A 22,022-nucleotide genomic window follows, 5' to 3' on the forward strand; every position below is an offset into this window, starting at 1 on the left:
TTGGATTTATATCCCCCCTTTCTCTCCTGTAAGGAGACTCAAAGGGGCTTACAAATTCCTTTCCCTTCCCCCCTCACAACAAACACCCTGTGAAATAGGTGGGGCTGAGAGAACTTAGAAGAACTGTGACTCGCCCAAGGTCCCCCAGCTGGCGTGTGTTGGAGTGTACAGGCTAATCTAGTTCCCCAGATAAGCCTCCACAGCTCAAGTGGCAGAGCAGGGACTCAGATCCGGTTCTCCAGATTAGAGGGCACCTGCTCTTAACCACTACACCACGCTGGGGTTTTTCCTCCTTTTGCAGGACCTCTGCTTGGCTGGTGGGCTTGTCCTGTTTCTAGCACTGATTTACCCACCACTGTCCTAACATGGCAAGATCTCTAACATGGCAATTAGGTTTTGCCTCCAGCACATGGGTCATCCTGTGTGAATGACTGTACAATGCAAGGGTGTGCAGACCACATCCCCACCTCCACACAAAGGGACCATCACTGTCTGGCAGGAAGAGCACCTGGGAACCACCCAGATATGCTGCTTTCATTTCCATGCCAGAAAGGATAGATAACAAATAAGACATGGGAGTTGATATGGTTTAGGGGTCTGCAACCTGCGGCTCTCCAGATGTTCATGGACTACAAATCCCATCAATCTCTGCCAGCATGGCCAATTGTCTAACCCATCAGCCAATTGGCCATGCTGGCAGGGGCTGATGGGATTTGTAGTCCATGAACATCTGGAGAGCCGCAGGTTGCAGACCCCTGGTTTAGCCCCCTCCCTCAGGGTTTAGCCCCCTCCCATCCCAGGGTTCTCTTCTTATAGGCTAGGCACTATTTCTGGGCCACCAAAGCATCTTCCTCAGAGGATGGTTGATACTGCTCCAAACACACCCCACTTGGGAGGAAAAGGACTTCCCCAGCATATATTTCAGAGGTGAAGGCTGAAGGCTTGGTTTCCTCAAACAATTTTAACATGGCATTTGGGAGAAATCCAAAAAGGAGGCCTCACTGGAGGGATATTTCAGGATCTAAAAGCTGGGGGGGGGGGGGGCTGACCTGTTTTTCTGTCCAGCCTTTGATGTTGATCGGGGGCAACGAGGCGCAACAGAGTAGTCGGCTGATGGGGGGAAAAAAACACCAGGCTGTCTGCACCCATCAGCTCAGAAGGGTCTAACTGCTGTGATGCCTAAAGGTAAATTCTTGGAATAAGGAGGATTTGTCAGCAGAGTTTGATCTCAGCTGTGTGGCATCTTGCAAGATGGAAACCCCTGGATGCAAAAACAACACCAAAAATCAGCTAATGAAGAAGGCAGGAATTTCGTTTATTGCAGATGTCAGGAAAAAAAAAGAGTGGAATTTGGGACAGCTGAAATACTGTGAAGTCTGAAAGAATATTGTAAATCTTGATGCATCAGCTAAGGAGGCAGCAAGCCCGCAGAGGAGAGAGCTGGATGCTGCCAGAGACCCAAGATGGCGAGAGACAATACATTTTTTGGCTACATGGCGGAATCTGCCTGCCTCTAAACCGCTCTTCTCAAGACTACCTTGGCATGGTTGCCGGACTTTCCCAAAAAAGGATCGAACACCAGAATCTGTAGTGATTTTAAAAAAATAATACGGAGACCACTTCTTTACAAAAAGTCACCCTAATTTATTATCCTTTTACAAAATCCAAACATTGGCAGTACAAATCGTGACCCTCTCTCCCTCCTTATTGCAAATATGACCCCAGAGGCAGCAAGTGCTATGCCCCCCACCCCCCAGTGTGCTTAGTAGTATTTATCTCTGCAACAAACATCCCTTACCCCCACCCCAGCTTTTTTGTAAACAAGTGTCTCAAGGCTCTGCTAGGATTTGGTAACACGTCAGCATTTCTAGCCGGCAGGGAGAACCAGTAGCTAGCAAGGTTTCCAACAGTGGATAATATTGGGCACATCAGGAATTCTGTCCATCTAGAGATCCATGCCAGAATCTTAACCTCTGCTGCCTCTCAGGGACTCTACTGTGGCAAGAGGAGAGTCTACCTGTCCTCGGGGTCTTCAGAAGGAAATTTAACCCCTATGTAAAGGACAAAGGACTTGTATTGCTTTCCATGCTCCGCATTAGGCACAGCAGGCTACGCAGCGGTGCCTGGAGAACGGACAAAGTCACGGCTCCAAGAACAGCCCCCTGGTTGGTTCAGAGAGACTTCCGGGGCCGCTTGAGGAAGGAGAGGGTGTAGTCACGGGGGGCAGAGGCCTTCTGCTTCTTCAGCTGCACCTGGGACTGAGCTGTGAGCTGCAGCTTGATAGCGCTGGAGTTAATCTTGGCAGCCACCAGCAGCTCTTTCATGCCTTTCATCTTCTCGCTCTGGAAGGTGAGGATGGGACCTTCAGGAGGTGGGCTCGGGCCACTACTAGGCCCTTCCTCCTTCTCCAGAGCAGGCTTGTCCGCGCGTTGGCCCGAGCTTGGGCGTCGGCGTTCCATCACCTTCTTGGGCAGGGGCGGCTCCTCTGGTTTGGATTCGCGGCGGGGACCGCGACGTCGCCCCTCCCGCAGATCCTCGCTGCCTTGGTCATCATCATCATTGGTGTCCACATCTCGGCTCGCCAGGGTCACCTTCTGCCGCACCTGAGGTCAGGGAGAAAGGACATGATGCTTACACAGGCAATCAACCCTGGCCAATTATGCACAACAAGCTTCCCGCGACCCCAAGGTAATCTGCCACAGAGTCTTTGTTTCAGGGCATGTTCAGTATTATTACCCACTGCGCGGAATAGCGGAGTAAATTGTGAAAATGAATTGAAAGTGCATTATTCTGCATGTGCGGAAGGGGCCTTGGTATAGGCACAGGAGGAATTGTGTGCTATGGGAAGTGGGTGGAAACGGGGATGCCAAGAGGACAGACAGCTAAAAGTGGAAAGGGCCAAGAGTTAGAGAAGCTGAAGGGACGAACAGGAAAGAAGCTGGATTTTGCACAATTATTAGAAACCACTGCAAAATCTGGCCTGCTAGTCTCTCCTTTTAAATGCATCTTAAAAGCTTTATATTTCCTCTGGCAGAGAGTTTCACAAACCTTCAAGGATTTCATCCAGGGCTTCCCACAACCAAGCCAAGCTTACTTGCCTCCTAAAATTGACTCCAAAACTGACGTCTCCTTTCAACTATTCAGATTATCCTAACAATTCCAATCTGAGATCCCAAGCCTGCTTAAATCCAACGATGATGGATCCTTATTTCCAACTATTAACTGTACTCCTTACCAAATTTAATCAGATTTTGATTATTTCGTGCTATACTGGAATACATCTCAAACCTGCGGGGGTGGGGTGGTTAATAAATCTAAATAATAAATAATAAATAAGAACATAAGAACTAGCCTGCTGGATCAGACCAGAGTCCATCTAGTCCAGCATTCTGCTACTCGCAGTGGCCCACCAGGTGCCTTTGGGAGCTCACATGAAAGCAATGGCCTTCTGCTGCTGCTGCTCCTGAGCACCTGGTCTGCTAAGGCATTTGCAATCTGAGATCAAGGAGGATCAAGATTGGTAGCCATAGATTGACTTCTCCTCCATAAATCTGTCCAAGCCCTTTTTAAAGCTATCCAGGTTAGTGGCCATCACCACCTCCTGTGGCAGCATATTCCAAACACCAATCACACGTGTGAAGAAGTGTTTCCTTTTATTAGTCCTAATTCTTCCCCCCAGCATTTTCAATGAATGCCCCCTGGTTCTAGTATTGTGAGAAAGAGAGAAACATTTCTCTCTGTCAACATTTTCTACCCCATGCATAATTTTATAGATTTCAATCATATCCCCCCTCAGAGGTCTCCTCTCCAAACTAAAGAGTCCCAAACGCTGCAGCCTCTCCTCCTAAGGAAGGTGCTCCAATCCTTCAATCATCCTCGTTGCCCTTCTCTGCACTTTTTCTATCTCTTCGATATCCTTTTTGAGATGTGGCGACCAGAACTGAACACAGTACTCCAAGTGCGGTCGCACCACTGCTTTATATAAGGGCATGACAATCCTTGCAGTTTTATTATCAACTCCTTTCCTAATTATCCCCAGCATAGAGTTTGCCTTTTTCACAGCTGCCATGCATTGAGTTGACATTCCCATGGAACTATCAACTAAGACGCCCAAATAAATAAACCCACAAGCCACTGTTGGCCTGTAGCACTCCTAGAAGTGATTCAATACTAGCCCTCCTCAACTCTCTCTCTCTCACTCACACGCACGCACGCACCTCTCTGACCTTCAAAGCCCCATTCGATCCCCTCGCAATACAAAGGTGATCATTGCTCACCGTCCCTTCAAACCGGCTCAGGGACTGCACCAAGAACGTGGCCCATCCCACGTGGAGGACAGGAGTGGGGCTGCCCTCTTCCCATTTGCAGATCCCGTCGTAGAAACGCAGGAGATGAGCAAAACACTCAGGGTCCTGCAGAGCTGAGCCGCCTGCCTGGAATGGAGAAGACTAAGAAAGAAGACGAAGGTGAGGTCGGTTTGCTCCATACACATTGCTCACACTGGCTGTGACTCCCAAACTTGGATGTTAAGAAATCCACACCCCGCACAAAGGCTTCTGATATACAATATGCATTCACAACAAAACCAGAAAACAAGAACAAAACCAGTAATACAAGAAGACAATGGCAGACAAAAATTGCAATTTAAAAATTTAGAAAATAATAAATCCATCTGACTTAAAGAACTGGCCTAGGGGTAGAAAAAAGAAAATTTGGAGTAGGTACCATCCCCTGTAGCTCTCATATTCCCTTGCACCAGAGCCCAAGACAATGTATTGTCGAAGGCTTTCACGGCTGGACTCAACTGGTTGTAGTGGGCTTTCCGGGCTTTGTGGCCGTGGTCTGGAACATCTTGTTCCTAGCATTTTGCCTGTATCTGTGGCTGGCATCCTCAGAGGTGTATCACAGAGAGAAATGAGAACACTTCTCTCTGTGATACACCTCTGAAGATGCCAGCTACAGATGCAGGCGAAACGCTAGGAACAAGATGTTCCAGACCACGGCCACAAAGCCCGGAAAGCCCACCACAGCCAGCAGAGCCAAAGACCTTTCTCGCTCTGATCTATTTCATGGGCTCCTCTCCTCTCCATGTAACTACCAAACTCTGTTGATTCTTCCTCTTCAGCTTTTCCCTCTCTGAATCCAGCTGCATGGCTCTTCAGAGTGTTCCAAATAACCCCATTTGCCTCCTGGAACTTCCTCTTCACTCATGGATTCAGAATATGTTTCTACTCATGACACGACATCTTCCACCCTCGTCATTCACCTTTGGGTCAAGCTTCTAGGCCTCACACAGCTCTTCTACTGGTATTCCACCCTCTTCTCTTGTATTCTATTTTGCACAAGAGCAGCAGTGGCATAGTGGTTAAGAGCAGGTGCAGTCTAATCTGGAGAACTAGGTTTGATTCCCCGCTCTGCCACTTGAGCTGTGGAGGCTTATCTGGGGAACTAGATTAGCCTGTACACTCCCACACACACCAGTTGGGTGACCTTGGGCAAGTCACAGTTCTTCAGAGCTCTTTCAGCCCCACCTACCTCACAGGGTGTTTGTTGTGAGGTGGGAAGGGTAAGCAGTTAGTAAGCCCCTTTGAGTCTCCTTACAGGAGAGAAAGGGGGGATATAAATCCAAACTCTTCTTCTTTCCTTAAGAAAAGGAGCTGCGGCTCAGTGGTAGAGCATCTGCATTGCATGCAGGAGATCCCAGGCATCCGTGGCTCAAAGGATCAGAGGATGTGGAAGACCTTTACCTGAGTCCCTAGAGAGCAGCTGCCTGTCAGAGTAGGCAATACTGGCCTTGTTAGGCTAATGGTCAGACTCAGTAGAAGGCAGATTCATATGTCCAGCCTTCCATGCTTGGGCCACATACGCAGAGGAATGAGGTGGTAAAATGGACTGCACTGATTTGGACTGCAGGTGGAGGATCAGATTTTAGAACACCCCCCTGTTTTAGACACAAAAAAACAACAACCCTGACAAATAGAGAACCAGCACTGTGAGCCAAGAGAAGAGCGGAAGCTTTCTCCTGCTGTGTTCCTTTCCTTCTTACGCACAGTTCTTTCCCACAGCAAAGGAATATTCAGAACTGGAATCTGCCACCCGCAACCTGAAGCAATACAGCCCCAATTTATCACCTCCGCATTTTGCCGCTTTGTCGCTGCTGCACGTGTAAACCACGCTTCCTCCCTCACGGTTTCCTGTGCCAGGACAGGCCTGCCCTCCCCCGCCCCCCCCAGTCCCACAAGCGACCTTTTTGTGAAGTCTTGCTTGCCGCTTCTAGAATTCCTCTGCCCCGGCTTATTACTCAGAATCGCCCCCCCACTATTAGTTGCTATCTTCTGTGGCCCATGTTTCTTCCATGCTCTTTCCAAAACCTTGTACAAAGTGCTGATCAAAAACCATCACGCGTGGCTGCTTCTCCTCCCCCATTTTGAGGGACCAGCAGGCCCAGCGACATCCGTTCTGGTCCCCTGATCCACCTCCCTCCTCCTTACCTCTCCTCTCTCTCCACTTCCCTTCTCTTCTGCCAAGTCAGCAAGGCTGGCCACCTCTTTGAGCAAGTTCGGAACGACGTCATTGGCCACATCGAAGAATTCCTTGTAGATTTCCTCATCCTCCCGACAATAGTTATAACTGGAGAAGGGAGCAAGAAGAAAAAGAGTTGGATTTATATCCCCCCTTTCTCTCCTGTAGGAGACTCAAAGGGGCTTACAATCTCCTTGCCCTTCCCCCCCTCCCACAACAAACACCCTGTGAGGTGGGTGGGGCTGAGAGAGCTCCGAAAAGCTGTGACTAGCCCAAGGTCACCCAGCTGGCATGTGTTGGAGTGCACAGGCTAATCTAGTTCCCCAGATAAGCCTCCACAGCTCAAGTGGCAGAGCGGGGAATCAAACCCGGTTCTCCAGATTAGAGTGCACCTGCTCTTAACCACTACACCACGCTGGCTCTCATGAATGAGGGCACATGAATGTGGGAGAGCTCCCACCTGCAGGAGTGGGTGCTGATTTACAGACAATGGCTCTGACTCAATGAGCAGAAATCAATGCAAACTATACAGATAAGTATATTTTGACTGAGCTCTTCTGCAATGCCAAACCTATAAGGGCAAATCCTGTAATCCCATGGAAAGTTGACCAGTTATTTTTCACCCATCATCCCCAGTAGTCTTTAATTTTGTGTTCCACAGCACAGTTTCCACAACTGAGTGCCACTGGAGGACTCTTGTCAAGCTTTTGGAAAAGGTAGTTGAATTATTAGACTACAGTGATATGTCAATTGCCAATTTTTCGCTACAGCAGTATGTCGATCACCAATTTCTTTCAAAGTACCAAAAAAGCCTTCCAGTAGTGAAGGAGGGAAATGGTGGCTGCAAAGGGCTGAGCAAAGGAAGAAAAGCTGGTTTTGTACCCCGCTTTTCTCTACTGAAAGGAGTCTCAAAGTGGCTTACAATCGCTCCCCACCCAACAGTCACCACCAGGTTAGTTTGTCAAAGGCTTTCACGGCCGGATTCAACTGGTTCTGGTGGGCTTTCCGGGCTGTGTGGCTGTGGTCTGGTGGATCTTGTGGCTGGCATCTTCAGAGGTGTATCACAGAGGGAAGTCTGTTACACACTGTGTCTAGTGGGAAGGGAATGTTTGGGGTATATATTGTCCATGTCCCAGGGTGGGGAACCAATCAGTAAGTGTTTGGGTGGAACTTGTCATGCAAAGATGTGGTTGATAGTACTGGATTGCGGGTGGGGTTTATCAGTCCAGGGTGTGATTCACATTTCCATGCCCTGCAGCAGAAGTAGTATTGGTGAATGAAAATCCTGTGTTTCGGTGGAGTTCATGAACAATGGACATCAACCACATCTTTGCACAACAAGTTCCACCCAAACACTTACTGATTGGTTCCCCACCCTGGGACATGGACAATATATACTCCAAACATTCCCTTCTCTCTGGACACAGGGTGTAACAGACTTCCCTCTGTGATGCACCTCTGAAGATGCCAGCCACAGATGCAGGCGAAACGTTAGGGTCAAGATCCACCAGACCATGGCCACAAAGCCCAGAAAACCCACCAGAACCAGATTAGAGTTTGTTGCTCATGTGGAAGAATGGGGAAACATTCTCCAGATTAGAGCCCACTGCTCTTAACCATTGCACCATACTGACAGTGCTACCAGTATGGGCAGGATCTTCAGAAAATGTACAACTTCCCACCACACAGCATGGGAATAAACTTGGACTGTGATCTTTCCAAATGTAGGATGTCAAATTAGGTTTGCAAAAGATCTGCCACCCTCCAGAAACTGGATGATTAGACGAGAGGGTTGTATGCATTCTCAAAACACAAAACACCACCTGCCCCCACCCACCCACAACTACTCCTATTTAGACATGAAACAAAAGTAAAACCTCCATGCAGACTGAGCCTCGGAATTCTAGTGTTTAGCAGTGTGGTGTAGTGGTTAAGACAGATTGAGGGCATTTAAGAGTGGTGGTGTAGTGATTAAGAACAGTGGACTCAAATCTGGAGAACTGGGTTTGCTCTTCCACATTAGCAGCAGAGTCTTATCTGATGAACTGGATTTATTTCCCCACTCCTCCACATGAAGCTTGCTGTCCTTAGGCTAGTCACAGTTCTTCAGAACTCTCTCAGCCCCGCCTACCTCACAAGGTGTCTGTTGTGGGGAGAGGAAGGGAAAGGAGCTTGCAAGCCACCTTGAGTCTCCTTACAGGACAGAAAGACGAGGTATAAGACCAAACTCTTCTTCTCTCTCCCTTTATCTGTTGGCCAGTGTGGAAAACACAGATGAAAGCAGATGGAAAAAAGGGAAGTGAAATTTCTGTCTATGGAAAAAGAACTCACTCCTGGATCACAGTGGCTGAGTCAGCCCAGGCCTCCAGCGCCTCCTTGACATTTTTGTTCCGACAGTGGTAGCCTGCAAGGTACATGTACGGGTAGATGTGTTCATTGTTGAAGTACTGCTTGGCAGAATTGATCCCCTGCAGAGAGAAGATAAGAGATGGGAGGTGCTCAAGACAGAGTGAGATCACATCCAGAAGTTTTCAGGATCACTAGGGTGTTGTGGGTTTTCCGGGTTGTATGGCCGTGTTGCAGTGGCATTTTCTCCTGACGTTTCGCCTGCATCTGTGGCTGCAAACTCAACTGTAAAAGGATGAAGCTCAGAGATACAGGTGGAGCCTGAGTCACATCTACAAAAAGCTAATGAGGCCACTGCAATATCTACTCGTGTAGTCCTTACCTTGTGGTAGAGAAAGAGGGGTTCGGGTCGGCCATGAGTAGGTTCCAGCTCCTCCAGGTCAGCCAGATTTCCCAGAGCCATCGGGTACCTGTGATGCAAGATGAAGTTTGAGGCAGCTGGTGAAAAGGAATTGCTGATTTTCAATTTGTATTCTCTCAGACATAGCTACAGCCAACTTCAAACCTGAGGACTAGGATAGTCCTGGAACAGTTATCAATAGCCTGCTATGGATCATGCACATTTTATTCACGAAGTATATCATTTTATGGAACTTGTTGGGGGCGTCCCAGTTTCCAGCTAGGAAAAATGTCACCTTTTATAGTGTCCGGAGCCAGTGTGGTGTAGTGGTTAAAATGTTGGGATTGGGATCTGAGAAATCCAGGTTGGAATTCCCACTCTGTCATAGAAGCTATAGATGACCCTGGCCCAGTCACACACCATCAGCATAATCTACCTCACAGGTTTGTTGTGAAGATAAAGTGGAGGAGAAGAGGCTCCTGTAAGCTGCAGTGGTTCCCCATTTGGGGAGAAATGTAGGCAGTGGTGGGATCCAAAAATTTTAATAACAGGTCCCGATGGTGGTGGGATTCAAACAGTGGCGCCGCCGCACACACGCACCTCCAGTCCCTACTGGGCAGGGAGGTTGCTTTAGTAACCCCTTCTCGGCACTCAGAAAAAATTAGTAACCACTTCTAGAGAAGTGGTGAGAACTGGTTGGATCCCACCTCTGAATGTAGGGTATGAATGAAGCACATAAATACATTCAATCATAAGGGAAGAGCCGCTTCACAGATGGAACATCACAGGTGAATGCACAGGGAGATGGCTTATGGTGAGTCAGGCTATTGGCCAATGAAGGGCAGTATTGTCTGCTCTGACTGGCAGCAGCAGGTCTCTGGGGTCTCAGGGTTTTTCTGAGCCACAGCCCCACTCCCAGGTGACAACCTTCTTGCACAAAGTCTCACGGGTAGTACGAATGCTGCTGTCTAAAGATGAACAATTTTAAAATTAGCATGCTTGCTAGCATGCTGCTTAACTATAGAATGACTGTGCCCCCCCCCCTTTTCTTGGGAGGTGACATTTGGAAGCAGCAGCTGTTTTGAGCCACGTCCACCCCCTCCATCATCTGACAATGAGACAGCACAGGACTCAAACACAAACATACAGATCAGCCCCTCCATGAGAATACAACAAGACTTGGCATGAGTTAGGGGCTGTTGCTGAAATAATGGCTGGCACGAAGGTGACCGCAAGCAGGGCAGGGAGAGAGAGGCCTGCTCCAGGATACTGACCTCTCCAGATGGCCCAGATCAAAGAGAACCCAAAGCAACTTCTGTAAAAGATGGGAGACAGAGAACGTAAGAATAGCCATGCTCAGTCAGACAAAGAGGCTCAACTCTCAGCCAGCATTCATTCATTCATTCATTCATTCATTCATTCATTCATTCATTCATTCATTCATTCATTCATTCATTCATTCATTCATTCATTCATTCATTCATTCATTCATTCATTCATTCGGTATACAGCCCTATCCCCGAAGGGCTCTGGGCGGTGTACAACATAAATCATACATAAAATCATCATAAAACACAATTATCACTGGAGGAGCGAATAAATAATTAGTCAATAAATAAGCCTATAATTAATATCCAAGCTCCATGTCTATAAAATTAATCCCATTAAAACATTCTGTTCCACAAAGCAGCCAATCTGATGCCCTTCTCCTGACTGCCACCAAATAGCATTCTGAGGGTTTCACTCATTGGACAAGGAGGTTCTATTTAGTCACTGACACTGTGGATCTCTTGAATAATTTTGCATACACTTGTATTGTTATGATATATTTTAAAAAAGAGAGTAAAGGTTCACAAAAGGGTCATCTTCTAAGTCAGCAGAAGTTTGCTCAACTCAAAGGCTGGAGACAGTCAGTCTAGGGGGAAAGCAGCAGTTAACCTTTAACATGATTGCTGAGTTCAACTGTGACTCTAGACCAGTGAGAGATTGTTGCAGGGATTGTATATGCTAAGTTCAGAGTGTGATTGTTGAGTTCAGTATGTGTTCAACTTTGTTCTTGATGAAGAGTTCTGTATAGTATTATAGTCTTGTATAGAGTAGACTTGTGTAACCTTGCAACTGCTAAAGTAAAACCTTCCTATGGAAAGAACATCTTGCGTGAAGAGTATTCTTTTCCAAGTGTGGTAGGAGGCTGCAGTGAGTGCAAGAAGACTAAAGACCTTCTCATCTCACCAGAGTGACTCCGCTTTAAACTCTGCTGATATGTATTTCTTCCCCCACCCCAAAAAAAGGCAAATGGGAAGAAGGATGATGCAGGAGATTTGGTAGGAAACGTCTGCAGACCAAGGCAAGGGACATGGGCATGGGGCAAATGAAATGCTCTGTGCCAAAAGCGGCCTCTAATGTTCCAGTGACAGGGCAGGAGGCTGGAGTCCCTACAGAAGGGCACCCTTCAGAGCAGAGATTGAGGAGGGCCACCAGAGTCATCAGCCCACCTGTTGCAGCTGTAGCAGTTCTAGGCTGTCCGTGTGCACATCGATGGAGGGGTTGATGGCGCACACCATGAACGCCACCTCCATCTGGCGAGTGCAGCGCAGGTAGGAGCCCTTCAGATACAGCCAGCTCTGCAAAAAAGGAAAAAGACATTTGCAGGTGAGATATCTGGGAATTCAGTGAGCGTCTGCATGCCTCTCTCAAGCGCTGAACTGTAGAAATTTCAGACATAATGAAAGATGGAGATAAAAACATTTGAGAGAACACATTACACATGTCCAAGGTAGTTCATGTATTGTACATTATTTTAGAAACCAGTACGAATAGCCTTTTCAGGTGGGCCCGCAGTCATGTGGAAGTGTTTACAAGTCCTTTGGTACAGGATACCTATGGGATCCTCCATCACACCTCTTTTCTCTCCCCACCCACAGTCATGGCTCTGCTCCCCCCTGCCCCAGCTGCACCTACTTTCATATTACAGGCAAGGAAGAGAGGCCAAAACAAATGTGGCTTGCCTATTGCCACCTAGTAAGGTCACAGCACAGGCAAGCTTAGAGCCAGGACCCATTTGCCTTCGGTTTTGCACAAAACCTTCAAAAAGGTACATATCCCTCCCCAAGTAAACTTAGTTACCCGCTCTGCCACGCCAGAGTTGACTGTCTGCCCACGTCGGTCCTCATTGCCTTTGCCGTGCCACGTTACTTCTGCCGTTTGCTCACCATCCTTGCCAAACACTACCCAAGCGTGGTCCTCAGAGAGCGCCAGGTGCACGTCCAGCAGTCCAAGTGCCTGGCAGGCACCCACGACAGCAAATGCCACGCCTGAACTGTCTAGTTTGGTGCCTGAAAAGGAGAAACCGGTGTCAGACTGAAGCAGGCATGACAGGCGGAGATAAGGAGAGCCACTGATAGGAAACAACTGCCTGTCAAACACTGTTATGTCAAACACTGGACTTTCCCCAAATATCCCTATATTTCCATATCTCAATGATACACGTGGAGCTGCCTTATACTGGTCCATCAAAGTCAGTATTGTCTACTGAGACTGGCAGCGGCAATTGCAGGCCTCAGGCTGACGTCTTTAACATCACCTACTACATGATCACTTTAACTTTAACCCTTCGTATGCCAAGCAGAGGCTGTCCCACTAAAGAAGAGTTTGGATTTACATCCCCTTTCTCTCCTGTAAGGAGACTCAAAGGGGCTTACAAACTCCCTTTCTCTTCCCACATCAGTCACCTTGTGAGATAGGTGGGGCTGAGAGAGTTCCGAAGAACTGTGACTAGCCCAAGGTCACCCAGCAGGAATGTAGGAATGCGGAAACACATCTGGTTCACCAGATAAGCCTCTGCCAGGTGGGGGAGTGGGGAATCAAACCTGGTTCTCTAGATTTGAATCCATCTGCTCTTAATCACCACACCGGCTCTCAGCCTGAGAGAGTTCTGAGGGAACTGTGACTAGCCCAAGGTCACCCAGCAGGAATGTAGGAGTGGGGACACAAATCTGGTTCACCAGACAAGACTGCGCCGCTCATGTAGAAGAGCAGGGAATCAAACCCAGTTCTCCAGATTAGAGTTCACCTGCTCTTACACCACCGTTCCTTTCCGTCTCCACAAGAGGAGGCCACAAAATGGCAGCACAGGAATCTTTCCCGAGAGCACAAGGTCTCACCTGTAATGAAGCTGAACAGGGACTGGATGTGCGCCCGGTCCTTGAAATAGGAGCGGCTCAGGCTGTTCCAAATGACGTCGGAGACTTTCTTGACCAGCTCCCGAGAGGAGTAGCCATCCGGACGTGGATAGAGTGAGAGATCAACAGCTCCGCGGATTTGGGCTGTGAAGCGGGCATGCAGAGCGCCCACAATACTCAGGTCAGCCACTGGGAAGTAAGTCAAGCTGTCAGGTCCCTGGGCCGGCTCAAAACTGATGCCTGGTACGTTGGTGGGTAAGACGCGGTTGACAGCCAGGAAGTGTTCCACAAAGCCCAGGACTAAGGAGAGGAGCACCAGATCCGGCTGCTCCCGGCGGAGCTCCAGCTCAAAAAGGCGCACCACGTCCGACACCGAGCTCAGGGGGAACAGTGCCTTTTGGGCACCTTTCAGCCCCATGGTAAAAGACACCACTGCAGGAGGGGTTGGGAGTGGGGAAGACAGAAGAAGAAAAGGGTCACATATAGTAGAAGACTTCACCACCCTCATTCTATCAACGAAACAGTAAAAACAGACAGGCAATCTTAATGAGGAAAAAGAAGTGGTTGCAGCCACAATTTAGAAACTCTACCACAACTGGTTTCTGTCTAGGAACATTCTGAAGAGCCAGGAAAGAAACGTTGCTGAACCTTAGCAGCTTGAAAACTCACATCATGAAACAGATGCTTAATTTAGCAGGATCTTACAGCCCCACAAATTCAAAATTTTGGCAAGGTTAGAAATTCTCTAGGGCAGGGGTCCCAAGCTTGTTGAGCCTGCAGGGATCTTTGGAATTCAGATAAAATGGCTACCACAGGAAGGAGAGCAAGCCACAAAATGTCAGGGAGCAAGGTAGCACCTCTTCAACATTTCAGGCCAAACAGGATCTGCACAGTTAGTCCAAAGCCCTGGCAGGCAAAAGCTCCACCCAGGCCTGCTCACTTGGCAACTCTAGCTGGGGAAATCCCTGGGGGTTTTCAAGCAGCATTTAAGGGATGGATTTTGGAGTGGGAACTCAATGGGGATGAGATATCATACCATGTGACACCCTGGTCAAAATTCAGCTCGTCCAATTCCTCCCCTTCCTGTAAGGTCACTTCCTCTCACCAAAACTGAAATTTTAAATTTATCACTCCCCCATTTTTTTCTTCCACCTTACATCACTTTATGTGTTCTGTATGCCATACTGACCATTTAATCTTAAAATAGTTGATCCTAAATGTTTGGTGTAACCGGCTATAGCTATGTTCCACTCAACCTTTTAAAAACCCTCCCCAAATCTTCTCCAGGTTTCTTTCAGTGATAAAGAGAACAATCCGCTCCGAAGAACCATAGGAGAATAACAGTCAGCTGCAGTCCCATACCTCTCACAGTGGTCTCTGACTGTCGTGTGTAAAGATACTAAAAGCTGATCAGTATATATTAGTCTCTAGAGAGAGGCCCCCAACCTGGTGCTGTTGGGCACCATGAAACCTACTAAGTGTTATTAGGAAGCAAGTGGGGCCAAGTATAAATTTGGCCCAGCAGGCCTTCTAATGACTACTGGAGATTTGATTGGCTGTGCAGATTTTGTTAAATGTTGCTTTGGTAGTCGCTACCACCACAATGTAAGTATCTATCCTGTGTTACTGAAGTTACATTATGGCAACTACTTTATGGCTGGCTCTGCCTCCTGCAGCAGCCATTTTGTGGCAGCCATTTTGTTGCTGCACCCACCATGCTGTGTCAGAATTCCAAATCACAAGTTCAAAAAGGTTTGGGACCCCTGCTCTAGAGGGTCAAAAGTATTCGATGGAAGAAGTGGAAGGCCTAGAGCATCCACCCACTGCAGTTGCTCTAGGCCTTCCACTTCCCCCATACTCTATGTTGGTCTGAAATAGAACAGTTAGATTCAAGTCCAGCAACACTGGAGACCAACAACTTTTGGGGGTATAAGCTTTCAAGAGTCAAAACTCCCTTTGTCCGATCCTGTTGGTCTCTAATGTGCTACTGGACTCAAATTTAGCTATATACTGTGAAGTCCGCCCTCAAAGCTGTCAGTTCCTTTTTGAGCCTGTGGATATCTTCGGAATTCAGACAAAATGGCTGCCACAGGAAGCAGAGCGAACCACAAAATGTCAGGCAGCAAGTTCCTTCAGGGGAACTGACCTCTATGGTCTGGAGATCAACTGTAATTCCAGGAAAACTCTAGTGCCCACCATGACCTTTCAGGGGCAAGTCATTTCAGATATTTTAACTGTATCCTCTGTAAACAGATAAAATAGGAATGGGGGGGGGGGGAGGTAGCAAACCACAAGGCCAGGAATTCCAAGGAATTCTATAACATTATGTAAGGTTCCATTTTATATTTATGCTCCTTTCAAAACAGCAGAATCGGTTTTAATTCGTTTAGCAAGTCAGTATCACCTTTTACTGCTGTGAATGTACAATGGTGTGTATGTACCAATCCTACAAAAGATGATATCACAGAGTAGTGGTTAAAAGTGTTGGATTAGTATCTAGGAGACCAGGGTTTGAATACCCACTTGTGCCATGGAAGCGCACTGGGAGACTTCAGGCCTAGGTTTGCCAGCTACAAGTTGGGAAATACCAGAACATTTTTGCAGGTGTAGCCTGAGGAGGGCAGGGTTTAAGACGGGGAGGGACTTCAATGGTGTCTAATGCCCTACACCCCAACTTCCAAAGCAGCCATTTTCTCCAGGTGAACTGATCTCTGTCACCTGGAGATTAGTTGTAATAGCAGGCGATCTCCAGACACCACCTTGAGACTGGCAACCCTACTTGGGCCAGTCACACTCTGTCAGCCTAACCAACCTCACAGGGCTGTTGTGAAGACAAAATGCAGGAGCGGAGAACGCTGTAAGCCATTTTGGACCTCCACTGGAAAGAAAGGTGGGCTACAAATGAAATAAATACATCTTCCAGGTACCACAAAGCTCCTCTTTGTTTCTGTTACAACCGAGTCAACGCAGCCATCCCGTGGGTTTTTTGTGTTAGATGCACCAAAAAAAAAAAATACAGAGAAGAGGGTCATCAATAACCCTCAACCAGAACTTCCGAAAAGATGCTTGACAACATATGCCATCCCCGCCCCGCATTGCCGCCAAAACAAGGAGGTAGAAGGAGCATGCATTCCTCCAGCACCACTCCCCCTAGCTTGCAATGAACCCCCCCCTTCCATGCTTCATTTGAGGAAGGTAAAAGGGGGGGGGGTTGTAAGCAAACCCACACTCCACCCGCCACACCCCCTTCTCAGTCTCACCTCTCCAGCTCTCTAATTTGAATGCGCTGCTACAAAATTTGCAGCCATGCTCAACGCGCACAGGAACACGGGAATTGGAGTCTTGCACCACGGAGGCATGCTGGGAAAAGCTGCTCGGGGTTTTGCCGTAGATCCCACCCCTTTTCCGGCAAGGAGCCAGCAGACAGGCGCATGTCATACAATCTCTGCTCTGTCCAAGAGCCATTACAATTCCCTTGTACATTCTGGGAATTGTAGTCTTTTAGTCTCCTCTGCAGCTTTTCTGTGTTTAAACGTCAAGTATTAGTAACCTGAAACAAGTTGGAAGGAAAGATTGGTCAAGGAAGGAATTGCATTTGCCTTTTTTTCTGTAAAAATCTGTAAAATTTCTGTAAAAATCAATCGTTCTGCTACAGTTACCTGCTTCCCGTCTCAGAATAGAGGGGGGATGGGAGGCTCCCTGCTTAGCGTTTCTACGAGGATGCATGCAAGATGAGACCTTCACGCCATGGCTTGCAGAATCTGCTTTCTACATTTTTTAAAATGCGACTTCCAGCCTGGTAAAGAGTTCTGGGGAACTCAAAATCTTGCACCATGTGGTTGGGCTTAATAAAAGGTTCTGCGTGGTTTTCATTCTTGGTTTAGGATTTGCATGGACTGCTAGAGCTGTAGAATATTATCAACTTCAAGGATAGCTTATTTTTTTCAGCCAAAAAAGGAAGGAATCTGTCAACAGAATAAAAGCAGACAGACCTCTGAAAATTTTGTAAATGGAGAACATGGCAATATCACCAAATTTGGTATAATTGGTCCTTGTGCAAAATCTATTCAACTATCATTAACGTTAATACAGAGATTATGAAGCACTTTCCATGGCTCTTAACCTCCCAAGGAAGTGTGTTTCTGCTCTGGCATTTAGGATTATTTTGACAGATTTGGGGTGGTTTCTGTGACAGAAGAAGAATGGAAGACATTCAGCTTTGCAAGAGAATGTGCTGGGCCACAATATCTGATGAACTGGAAAGTTTGCACAACATTTTGTGTCATTTCATTTGGTTCCAATGAAAAGTGCTGCGTGAACTTCATTTTTGTTTTTCGGTCAACGAATTTTAAAACATTTTATTTATTATTAATTAGCAGTTCTTTAGCATTAAGCTTGCAGCTGTACATGGGAGCAATATGTTTACACTTGCAAAAGTTACTTTTTCACAGAATATTTACACTTGCAAAAGTTCCTTTTTATTTATTTCATGGAAAAGCTTACATGCAGCGTAACTGCAAAAAGTCGCTTTAATTCAAGTACAGAAGATTCTGATAAGGTACTTTTAAAGTATTGTCGAGGGCTTTTAAAGTTCTGATATACATTTTAGTATGGTCTCATTCTGTGTTGCTAATTCTGGAATTGTGGGTAGCAACCCTCAGCCTCAACCAGAGCCAGGCTTTTTCAACCTTGGTTCTGGGCTGGTGGAACTCGCTGTCTGCTAACACTGGGGTCCTGTGGGACCTTAAGCAATTCTGCAGGGTCTGCAAGACAGAGATGCTTCACGGGGCTTTTGACTGAGACCACCCACATTCTATCTTGCTGGCCTCCCAACTACCAACCCACCATCCCTTTTCTCTTTCCCCAACCTCGGATAGAGTGGATGGACTGTTGAAGTAGAAAGATACATAGTACAGGCTACATAGGATTTTGCTATTTGCTATCAAGAGGTAGTATTTTTAGATATCATTAGGTTTTAATCATATTATTTATTGAATGTTATTGCATTATTAGATTTTAATCCTTGCACACTGCCCAGAGCCCAACTCTGATTGGGAATGTGTGGGGTATAATTTTAATAAAATAAATCAGTAGGTTCCACTATTTACATGTTTTACCCTGTGAGTTTCAAGTTAGCAGCCCTATTAGTCTGCAGTAGAAGAGCAAGACTCATGTCTAGCAGCATCTTAAACACCAACAAGATTTTAAGAGGCAACACTCCCTTCATCAGGCGCTGACAAAGGGAGTTTTGACTCACGGAAACTTGTACTTGAAAATCCTGTTGGTCTTAAGGTGCTGTCTGACTCATGTGTTATGTTGTGCATTTTCTCAAAACAGACATGGGAAGTAAATACTTCCCTTCCTTTGACTGAAAGAGAACTGGGGTGGGGAGATTTCTCAATGGGCTTAATCCAAAGAGTTAATTTCGTGGCTTTGTCTTCTGTGAAGGTCAATTACCTTTGAAGGTAATGGAGGTTGTAGGGTTGCCAGCATGCCTTGAGAAAAATGTTCTCTCCATTGATTAGAGCCTTAATGTGTAGAAATGGGCAGCTGGAGTTTTCAATGGCACTGCGGTGAGTAACATCACTTGGTAATAACATTCCATTAAGCCTCTATTAAAGGGTCAGGAAATTTGTCTCCGTGCCAGCCTGCAATCTGAAGGGGGGAATAACTGATGAGCAGTATATGATAGTGGTTATCCATAATCCTGTGCCTAGAGCTGGGAGTAAGAGGTATGATCTTAATGCTCAGGACGAGTAGCCACAAGCGCGAGAATCTTCACTCTGCATTTATTGCAAGTAGCCATATTGATCCACTTAAAAAAATATCTGAAAGAACCAAGGGGTAATACCAGAACCTTTTTTAAAGCAGGATTTCTTCATTTATTTGTGTGATCCAAATTTTAAAAAGGCGCTCAGCGGAAGGAGTCCTTTTGGTATCGGGCTGCTTACTGCTTTAAGGGTGAAAGAACAGTACTTTGTACAATTCCTGGGAACAAAGCTGGCACTGGTACGGCTGTAGCAGAATTGGCGTTACATGAGGCCTGTTCAACCATTACGATTTTGGCAATCAGATTATGCACAAAGGGAGAGATTGTGGACAATCCTCTCCCAACATGGTCACCATTCTGTCTGAAGAGAGCAACGTGCAGATTTTCTCTACATGTGATTGGAAGGTCAGATTTGAAGATACATCTTCACGCATCCCAAAGCTACAAAATACATGCATAAATAGGGACTACAGGCATCACGAGGTCTGCAATAGCTATGCTCCTTTTGTGAAGCTGATGTGCCAAAATCATACACTGAGCAAGAGCTCTTCTCATCGTGGCAACAGTAGTTGATGTTCTTGCTGGGTTCTGAACCAGCTATTCTTACTGACCCACCTTCAAAGTAACTCCACAAACAGTTTTACTGTAGCTATGGAGGTTACTAAGTGAGGAATGTGGGAACAGCAGTGAGAAACAGGAGATGGAGAAGTCCCAGCACTGGAGGAAAAAATGGCAGCCCTGTGAAGAGGAGGATGAAGAGGATAACAAAGATGAGGGAGAAGAGAGTAGATTTATGCCCCACTTTTTTTCAATGATAAGGAGTCTCAAAGTGGCTTACAAGCTCATTCCCTTTCTCTCCCCTAGCAGAGGGAGAAGAAAGGGAGGAGGGGGAAGGGTGGCATGCAAGGGAAGAGAAGGGAGTGAGGGGTGGCATGCAAGGGGAGGGGAGGGAGGGTGTCCAGCGTCTGGACATGGCCCACCCACCCTAGCGGAGGGAGAAGGGAGGGAAGGGAGGGAGGGGTGGCATGCAAGGGAGAGGAGGGAGGGGGAAGGGAAGCCAGGAACCTTTAGTTCTTCCTCTCTTTTCCATTTGAACAGGTAGCGGTTAGCTCTCTAGGGATGCCAACAGGCCTGGAGAAAAATGTTTTGTCTCTTTAATGGAGGCTGTATGTGTGAAAAAGGCATTTGAAGTGTTCCACAACACTCTGGTAAATACTATACTCTGGTAAATAATATTCTATTAAGCCTCCCAGGTCTTCATCTGATGCCACTGCCCTTATTCCTAGGAGGTACCAGCTTCTCTCTGGGTAATAACCCTTGACACCAACTAATCTGAAAGAGCATATCCTACTAGCAGGATTTGTACATCTAGCACTCTGTGGCTGTTAAACAGCTCTACCTAGTTGTAGCATCTCCCACTTTGCTCGCACTAGCTAGGGCTGGGAAAAGCTATCACCCTTTTGCTCTGGGGTCAATCCTGATCTCCACGACCCAAAGAGGAAGAAAGACAGTCCAGTCCTATTGCTTTTGCGGTCTTTGATTTTTAGGTATTATTATTTTGCAGATGTGATAAATGATTTTAAACATTTATTTCACTCTGGCCAGAGCTATTTGCATCTGTCCACACTGAATAATTCTTTGCTTGGAGTTTGATGACCCGTTCCCCCTCTCCTCTTTGTTTGCTAGTTATGAATTTGCAGTCAGGCTTCAGTTCAAAAACAGAGTGCAGTCCCAACTTCTGAAACACTGGTGTGATTTCTATAGTGTAAGGCATTTCTTTATGGAATGGTAACCACAGCTACCCACGATCCTCCCCAAATATGTAGTTTTTGCATGGCTAGCCATGTTGGCCTGCAGTAAGAGAGCAAGATTTGAGTCCAGTTGTACATTAAAGACCAACAATATTTCTAGGATAGAAGCTTTCAACAGTCCAAGCTCCCTTTATCAGATACAAGGAAGAAGGGAACTTTGAGAGTGAGAAAGGTGGGCTATAAATGAAATTAAGCCAAATTAAGATTTTGCGGGTGTCTGGGAGTAGGAGACATATCACTCAATTATTCTGGTCATTAATTAGGATTTCACCTATTATGTGGGAGAAACCTCCTCTTTCCAAATCTCAGGACATATACAGGGAATGTGATGCAGCAGGTGTGTGGGACTGAAAGCCAGCCTCAGACATTTTGGTGTCTCAGGCCTCTTTCTTTCCAGCAACCCAACAGCTGTTTTGGTGTAATGAACTTGGATGTGGGAGGATGTGTGCTATTTGGTGACCTTGGATTCGTGGTCAAATCTACCCTACATGGTTATTGCGATAAGGATAAAATGGAGGAGGAGAGAACGCTAATGTAAGCAATTTTGGGTTCCCATTGGGCAGTAAAGCAGGGTATAATTGTCCAAATACATTTTAAAAAATTTACATGGGCCTCAATGTAGCCAGAAGTTCTCTTCAGCAAGGCCTAATTGAAATGGACAACGGGTGCTGCTCATTTCAATGGACCTTTTGGCCTGGAAAATGTCTCCCGGTTCAGATCTGTCTCTCTCCAGCAGAGCTGCCCTTAATACTCTTATTATACATCTGCAGCCTGAAGTAATGTCTCACCTTCTGGGAGAAATACAGGTTCAAGCATATTTGCTGTTTTTGACCATTTAAATTTCATTTCTCCTTCATGCCAATCACCCCTCTCCCATAAAAGCACGCATTTTTCAATGTTATTTTGTGTGTTAGTAAACCAGAATTATATGTATATTAAATTTATAAACAAAATCTATTGTAGTATGTATAAACGGCTTATAAAAACTGTAC

At 46.5% G+C, this 22,022-nt stretch overlaps 1 protein-coding gene across 1 annotated transcript; it reads right to left on the reverse strand.

Moving 5' to 3' along the window:
• Positions 1-1,623: 1,623 nt before the first annotated feature.
• Positions 1,624-16,838, reverse strand: MEN1 (menin 1). The gene is made up of 10 exons (XM_048514496.1): positions 16,710-16,838; positions 13,432-13,881; positions 12,395-12,603; positions 11,764-11,892; positions 10,543-10,583; positions 9,251-9,338; positions 8,854-8,990; positions 6,492-6,630; positions 4,278-4,448; positions 1,624-2,603 (listed from the first exon to the last, which is right to left on the reverse strand). The coding sequence occupies exons 2-10, from the start codon at positions 13,865-13,867 to the stop codon at positions 2,172-2,174; spliced, it is 1,782 nt and encodes a 593-aa protein (XP_048370453.1). The 5' UTR covers positions 13,868-13,881; positions 16,710-16,838; the 3' UTR covers positions 1,624-2,171.
• Between the last annotated feature and the right edge of the window lie 5,184 nt (positions 16,839-22,022).

This window comes from Sphaerodactylus townsendi, linkage group LG01 (assembly GCF_021028975.2).
Source record: "Sphaerodactylus townsendi isolate TG3544 linkage group LG01, MPM_Stown_v2.3, whole genome shotgun sequence".
Lineage (NCBI taxonomy): Eukaryota > Metazoa > Chordata > Lepidosauria > Squamata > Sphaerodactylidae > Sphaerodactylus > Sphaerodactylus townsendi.